The following is an 8,684-nucleotide window of genomic DNA, read 5'->3' on the forward strand; positions in this document are numbered from 1 at the left end:
TATCTCCGTTATTTTGAGCTTATTTGAAAAACGACAAAGAGAAAATATGCTTCTTTTATCGATATCTACCACCCTTTAAAATACTTGCACTTATTTCTGGGACACCCTGCATTTACATTTTCATCAAGATTAAATTTTCAATTAATAATTTTGATTGAACATAAATATATTATATAGATATATTAATATTGCTAGAAGTCATTGTAACAAAATATTAAGATGCATTGTCAGCACATTATTTGTGTTTAATTTTAAACATCAATGTCGCGAAGGTAGTCATTAAACTTTCAACTTAAACAAAACGTGATTAATAAATTTTGTAAATACTTTTAGAGTTTGGCAGGTTATAAATATTAGAAATTGTTAGCAATAGTGTTAATAAGTAGTCCAAGTAGTTTTGTGTAAGATAGTGATAATGACATTAAAGGAATATAGAAAAATACAGTTGTTGTGTTTTGTGGGTGCTGTACTTATTAAGGTGAGACTATAATTCTAAATACTAAAAGTAAATCGTATGTTTCTGTTGTACAAGAAATGTACGCATTGAATATATGAAAATAATTTTTTTTAAAAAGTTTTATTTTATTCTTATTTTTTTAAGTTTATGTTGTTTTATGTAGGGTAAAATACAGGGTATCCCAATATTCCATGGGCATAGATCTAGTACTTAAATTTGGAATCAAAATAGGCTCATTAGACATAGTTTATCTCTATACAAATGTGCTTCGTTTACTAGAGGAAGGCTAGAGGGCATCAAACTTTAGGAAAATAAACACATTTTTAAGATATTCTAATAATCGATATAATCCGTTTTGAATGAGATTTGGGGCGCTTTGCTTTAACATTTGACTTTCACAAAAAAAAGAAAAAGTATTTAGGCCATTCTATGAGCCTACATAACTTCATGTAACAGGAAATATTTTCTGAAAATCAGCTTCGAAAAAACATTTTTTTCTCAAAAGAATCCGCACGGTAGCGTTTTCTTAGACAAAAATTTACTAAATAGTAGAAGGACCATTTTGCGAAAAAAAATCAGTCGTCGGTGGGGTTAGAAAATATTTCTATTGAAATTTATATAGGGGTGGGGATAGTTTTTACACTTTTCGTGCTTTTTTTTGATTTTTGTGAAAGTCAAATGTTAAATCTCTTAGCAAAATATAGACATCCCAAATCTCATTCAACTCAGAACGAATGTTCTTAAAATACCTTAAAAATGTGTTTATTTTTTTAAACTTTGATGCCCTAACGGACAAACGAGGCACTTTTGTATAGACGTAAATTGTCCCTAATGAGCTTATTGTGATTCCAAAAATAAGTAGTAGGTATTGAACATTATTATTAAATAAAGACTCAATTTAGCAATTTATTGTTTTTATACGTATACAGAGTGGTTCGAATTGTATTCGGGAAACTTCGGCAGCATATTTTGCAGATAAAAATAAATAAATAAGTTCCTATAAATTTATGACCTGAAGTGTTAAAATGCTTCGGGTGTAGAAGTTTCATTATTAATTCGGTTTTTACCAAATAATTTCTGAACTAGACAGGGTGTCCCAGAAATAAGTGCAAGTATTTTAACTGGTAGTATAGTTCAATCCCAGAAACACGCCTATGAGGCTTTATCGCGAAAAAAGAAATTGAAAATTAAAAAAAAACATTGAAAAAATTAAAAAAAAAAATTAAAAAATTATTTATAAATAATTTAATAAAAGATAATTTCCTGATAATATGGCAACATAGGTATTAGATTAAATTTACAAGAAAGAAAATCCAGAAAATATCCAGTGGTTCTCAAAATTTTAGCAAAAAATAATTTTTTTGAAATTTTCAAAGTAAAATATCTCCGTTATTTTGGACTTATTTGAAAAACGATAAAGAGAAAATATGTTTCTTTTATTGAGATCTACCACCCCTTAAAATACTTGCATTTATTTCTGGGACACCCTGTATAGAGTCAATATTTGACTCAATATGACTCCTAATTGAGGTGTAATAACTTTTCGTTCGTACTTGTATGAACCTAGTGAGTAAAAAATATACATATATGTATATAGTTATTTTTTTCGTAAAAAATGTCACTTGGTAAAAATCGGTATGAGCAACCGTTCTCCAGATATTTAGAATGGAAATAGTCAATACATGTTATTGACAAAACTATGCTGAGTAGATAGTTGACAAATGACAAAGGAACTTTTTATTTTTTAAAACTTATCATACTTTTTCTATGCAAGAATTATGATTAAACAGTTTCTGTTGAACCTTTTGTCATAAAAATCATTTCAAATGTATTATATCAGTCTAATAACTATTTAGGCAACATGTTGAATTGATGTCAATTATGTCAGGTATTGATAATTTCGACTTCAAATATCTCGACAACCATTACTCGTATTGAATTTTACCAAGAAATCTTTTTTACGTAAAAAATGTTGTAAATTTATATTTTTTTACTCAGTCGTTTTATACAGGTACGAACGAAAAGTTATTACTCTTCAAACCAGTTAAAAAATGTGTAAAAGGCGACCTATACAAATAGGAGTCATATTGACATGAAAATTTATAAAATTATTTGAAAAAAATCGAAATAAAAATAAAACTTACACCCTGTATCTAGTATTTTTATCTGCAGAATATGCTGCCGAAGTTTCCCGAATACAGTTCGGATCACCCTCTATATATACAGAGTATCAAAAAACAATGTATCTGACGTGGCTGGATGTCTTGTAGGAGACCCGTTGTTGATTACAGTTGGGGGGTTGTTACTTTAGCTATTACAATAGTAGAATAAAACAATAATTAACCACAATACACCAAAACACTTTTACTTTTAAACACTGGACGCGCATCTCGCTAACGATGTTAGCATCATGAGCAGATGATTAAAATTTAAGTTTATACAGGGTGGTCCAAACTGTATTCCGGAAACTTCGGCAGCATATTCTGCAGATAAAAATAAGTAAAAAGTTCGTATAAATGTATAAATGTATGCCTTAAATTACTTAATTCATGAAGTAACATCATTATTTGGATGAAAATTTTTGATTGATTAAAAAAATTCTCAAATTTATTATTTCAGGTCAAATAACTATCTACTCAACGTGTTTATTTTTTGTCAATAATGACAAGTATTGACTATTCCAAAAAATATCTGGAGAACGGTTGCTCGTAGCGATTTTTACTAAGAGACATTTTTTACGCAAAAAATCACAGACATGTATATTTTTTCACTGAGTAGTTTTATATAGGTACGGACGAAAAGTTATTACGCTGCAAAACAGTTAAAACACATGTAGGTGGCGCTCTCTACAAGTAGGAGTCATATTGACATCAAAATCAAATTTATCATGTAAAAAACATCCAGACACCAATTTTCATCTAAAATATTGACGTCACTTCAGAAATTATTTGGACAAAATCGAAATAAAAATGAAACTTCTACACTCTGTATCCCCGAATCAAAGCATTTTAGGACATTCATTTATACTAACTTTTATACTTATTTTTATCTGCAGAATATGCTGCTGAAGTTTTCGGAATACAATTCGGACCACTCTGTATATTTTAAATTATTTTTTAGTTTTAAAAGTGTTTAGAAGTAAATGTGTTTTGGTGTATTGTAGAGAATTAGTGTTTTAGTTACATTCAAGTCATTCTAAAAAATATAGTTCTTATAAGACTGTATTTTACAGTCTTGTAAAAAACTGCAAAAGAATTAAATTATTCAGTGGGGGACTTATGTACATCTCTCTCCTGATCAGTTGTTGAATTTATTTATGTTTTACATTTAAGATCACTCAAGCAGAATGTGACTTCTCTAAGATATTCCGAACACCCAAAGATATGAGAAAAGTAAATTTCGATCATTTGGAGATTTTGGAAAGGGCCGATTTTGATCCCTGTGAACCTACAACTGCTTCACCTGCAGGTGTAACTCCAACAACAACAGAAAATCCAACACGAAAAAATATCAAAGCATCAGATCGGAATGTGGCCAACGCTCAAGTTATGCTTAGGTTTGGTGGAGATAATGTAGAAGGAAGTAACAGCATTGTGAAAGTACCACATCAATGTAGACCTTTAGTGGGTAGGTTTTTTACGATTAAAATTTTATATGGATTTATTTATTTCATAGGACAATACAGGGTGTCCCAGAAATAAGTGTAAGTATTTTAAGGGGTGGTAGATTTCGATAAAAGAAATTTTCTCTTTATCGTTTTTCAAATAAGTTCAAAATAACGGAGTTATTTTAGTTTGAAAATTTCCAAAAAAAAAATATTTTTTCAAAAATTTTGAGAACCACTGGATCTTTTCTGGATTTTTTTCTTGTAAATTTAATCTAATACCTATGTTGCCATATTATCAAGAAATTATGTTTTTAAACAAAAAACTAAAAAAATTTCCAAAAATTTTTTCAAAAAATTTAGAATTTTCAAAATTTTTTATCGTGAAAAAAACCTCATAGGCGTGTTTCTGGAGTTGAACTGTACTACCAGTTAGAATACTTGCACTTATTTCTGAGACACGCTGTATAACAATCTAATTTTTAAGGGATCTTAGATAAGTGCAAATATTTTCAGGGATTTAGATCTCGATTTAAGAAAGATATTTACTCTTTACCGTTTTTCAAATATGTAATTCCAAAATATCCTAGTTATTTACTTTGAAAATTTCCCTAAAAAAACATTTTTTGCTAAAATTTTGAGAACCACTGAATCTTTCTGAATTTTCTTTTTTCAAAAGTTAATCTACTAGCTATGTGCCATATTATCAAGAATCAAGAAGTTTTTTTAAATAAAAACTAAGAAAAAACAATCAAATAAACATTTTTGAAAAAAATCAAGCATATGGTTTGACTTGATGATAGTAAAGCTGTCAATGTTAGTGGAATATAAAAACTGTTTCAAAGAATTGAAAACCTGTATAACTGTGTATTAATATTATTATGTAATTTTTTAAAAATTGATACCCAGGTTTTTTACAAACTTTTTGATAGGCATTTTCAAAGCCAACTTGACTCTTGATACTTGACTCTAACTTGATTTTTTTCGGTTATACGGTATAAGGACGGTAATTCGTGAATTATATTCAGATACATATTTACATTTTATACTAGGTATATTAAATATATTTCTTTTGGATATTTAAGAAGATTTTTTGGCAATTCGGTTTAAACATAAATTAATTTTACTTTAAGTTATTATGAAATTTAATTAATAACGTTTTTATACAGGGTGCGTCTTAAATAAGTGCAAGTATTTTTAGGAGTAGCCTATTTCAGCAAAATAAAACACTAAATCACCACAATAGACCAAAACACTTTTACTTTTACACTGGACGCACGTCTCGCTAACCATGTTAGCATCATTAGAAGATGATTAAAAATTAAAACTGTCTCTTTTAAAACTTTTCTTTTTATTGAGTTAAATCATCTGCTGATGATGCTAACATGGAACATGGTTAGCGAAATGTGCATACAGTGTAAAAGTAAAAGTGTTTTGGTTTATTGTGGTGATTTAGTGTTTTATTTTGCTGTTGTAACACCAAATGTTCCAACTCCCAACTGGTGTATTAGGGGTTTTTGCGAAAAAATAAAATTTGGCATTTTTCGAAAAAATATTGATTTTTTTTAAAGTTAATAATATAAGTTAATTATATTATATACATAATTTTAAGTTAAAAACATACTATTTTTATAATATGACAACATAGGTAGTAGATTAAATTTACAAGAAAGAAAACAATGAAAAAATCGAGTGGTTCTCAAAATGTATGCAAAAAACATATTTTTTATATTTTCAAAATAAAATAACTCGGTTATTTTGGATTTATTTGAAAAACGGTAAAGAGAAATATGTTTCTTATATCGAGATCTACCAACCCTGAAAATATTTACCCTTATTGCCTCACATTGTTTATTTATATATTTTGGCATCTTTCAATAAATTAGCTCATATGAAAATACTGACAATTCCAACTTCTATTGAAATTGTATTTTTTTTTCTAATTTTCGAGTATAATTAAAAATTGTATTTGCTCTTTTTTAATTTTCAGGAAGCCCTCATGCAGACTCTAATAACGTCGCACATAATCATAATACTTTTCATCCTTCTTGTCATCCACAATATTATTATCCTTATTCACCACCTGCACCCTACGCATACCCTAATTATTATTATTATTCTCATTATGGAAATCAGTCCCCATACTCCTATGTGCCTCAAGAATATCATAAAAGCAACCTGGATATCAACAGCAATGATAAAAATAAGGAGGAACAGGAAGAACTTAGCAAGAGTAATATCAAGAGTATATTGAATAAGTTACTTAAAAAATATAATACTTTATCGATGAAAGGTAAATCATTCTAACTGATAGATGTTTCAAATTCTACTCTCACCATTGGGACCGGTATGTGAATGTTGCTTGTTATTGTTAGTTGCCAGATCTCAGTGGTGATGGTCGAATTTGGAAAATTCTGTATACTTTTAATTTTATTACAATTTAAATACTTTTAGATCGATATAAACATATTTTCGATAAAAATGACGAATCCACTGAATCAAATAGTGAAGAGAGTAATTTAAAAATGACAATCAAAGGTCAACCTAATCAAGGATTAATCAGTCAAAGGATAAAATCGAGAATTTTGAGGTCGCTGGATTCTAATAGCAATGAAAAGTCTAAAGACGAGACAAATAAGGTGTTGGAGAATTCTGAAAACGATGACTTCAATAACAATGGCAAAGAACACGAAATGAAAAGTAATTTAACTACACCAGAAAATGATATGGATTCCAGAGAATTAGAAGAAAGCGATGAATTTGATTTTTCGAGCGAGAAAAACATAGAAAATATAAATACTCTTTTAAACAACGCTCTGATGACCTACAAGTGTAAAAATTGCAACAATACCAATGAAAATATAGTTTCTTATCCAGCTCTTAATGAAAATATATCAACTACAGAGTTTAAAGAGCTTTTATCTTCCACAGAAAGTTTAGATCTCTCTGAAGATATTGATAAACTGATACAAGTTAAAAACATTTCAGAAGGATGTCTGTGTAAGAAGTGTAAAGAACTGAATTCTACTGAAGTAGATCCAAAATTTATGAAAAGTTTTGAGGAATTGTTGAACTATTTCACTGAAAAAGATCATACATTAGGTGATACAAAAAGCAATTTGGCATTTGTTCAGAAATACTTAGCTCCAATTTTGGAAATTTTAAAAACGCAGTTGGGTCTTTCGAAAAATGATGATAATTTAAGAAGTAATGACGATATAAAAATTTCTTCGAAGAATAACAATTTCCGTTCAAATGAGATTAAATCTTTAAAGAAAGAATCTGGAATACCAACTGAAGAAAGCGTTTTAGACTATCCTAAAAGTAATATTGACAATGAACCCTTTGATGGAACAAAGCCTCAGCTAGAATTACCAGAAATATCAAATGTTTTTGACGCTCAAGCTAATTTCATTAAAAAATGCGATAACAACTGTCCAAAACTGCAAGGGGCAAACGATATTCGAAGAGCATTTTTTCCAATACGAGAGCATGAATCAACACTTACATCACCAAGATATATTAAAGTACTGCCTATTTTTTCACAAGCCCAAAGAAACAGAGATGAATTCTTAGCTCCCAATTTTAATGAGTATTTTACTAACCCACTAGGGCCTGAGTACGCAAGATACATACCTAATGGGGGATTGATATATCCTGTAAGAGATGAAAAAATTGGGACTCAAGAATCTTATGGTTATGTTCCTCCATTTAGGCCTCCAGTTAGTTCTTGCACAGGATGCGGATGCAAATGTTCAGGACCTACTTTCTGTCCTAACTGTGGATACCGTATCAGATAATTAGCAGAAAGAAATATAAATAAGAATAAAAAATACTGAAATAAAATGTTCCTAAATATACAGAGTTCAGAAATGTTATAATTAGAAATGATGGTAGTTAGACATTTTGTCATAAGTATAGTACCTACATATAATTATTTTTATACATCACTTTTAATCGTTTTAAGAACTACTATATACAGGGTGGTCCGAACTGTGTTTCGGAAACTTCGGCACCATATTTTGCAGATAAAAATAAGTAAAAGAGTTCCTATAAATATATGTCCTAAAATGCTTAGTTTCGGAGATACAGGGTGTTAAAGTTTAAATTTTATTTCAATTTTTTTTCAAATAATTTCTGAAGTAGCTTAAATATTTGGATGAAAATTGATATCTAGGAGTTTTTTGACATGAGAAATTTGATTTTGATGTCAATATGATTCCTATTTGTAGGGGGCACCACCTACATGTGTTTTAACTGTTTTGAAGAGTTATAATTTTTCGTCCGTACCTGTATAAAACTACTGAGTGAAAAAATATACATTTCCGTGTCTTTTTACGGAAAAAAATATCCCTTGGTGAAAATCGCTACGAGCAACTGTTCTCAAGATATTTAGAATTGAAATAGTCAATACATGTCATTATTGACAAAAAATAAACACGTTAAGTAGATAGTTATTTGACTAATCCAATGAAATGATTTTTAAATTAATCATAAATTTTTCTGCAAAAAAAATGATGATAAAACAGTTTCTGTAGAACTTTTGGCAAAAACATTTCAAATTTACGATTTCAGTCTAATAATTATTTAGTCGACATAATACCGTATGATCGAGAAAAAACG

General features: G+C 29.0%; 1 protein-coding gene across 1 annotated transcript; it reads left to right on the forward strand.

The window, feature by feature from the left end:
- Positions 1-342: 342 nt before the first annotated feature.
- Positions 343-8,082, forward strand: LOC115876019 (probable serine/threonine-protein kinase DDB_G0278845). Its single transcript, XM_030891684.1, has 4 exons — positions 343-478; positions 3,790-4,084; positions 6,052-6,354; positions 6,516-8,082. Exons 1-4 carry the CDS (start codon positions 416-418, stop codon positions 7,859-7,861), a joined length of 2,007 nt encoding a protein of 668 aa, XP_030747544.1. The 5' UTR covers positions 343-415; the 3' UTR covers positions 7,862-8,082.
- The last annotated feature ends 602 nt before the right edge of the window (positions 8,083-8,684 follow it).

This window comes from Sitophilus oryzae, unplaced genomic scaffold, assembly GCF_002938485.1.
Source record: "Sitophilus oryzae breed Bouriz unplaced genomic scaffold, Soryzae_2.0 scaffold_1396_pilon_pilon, whole genome shotgun sequence".
Lineage (NCBI taxonomy): Eukaryota > Metazoa > Arthropoda > Insecta > Coleoptera > Curculionidae > Sitophilus > Sitophilus oryzae.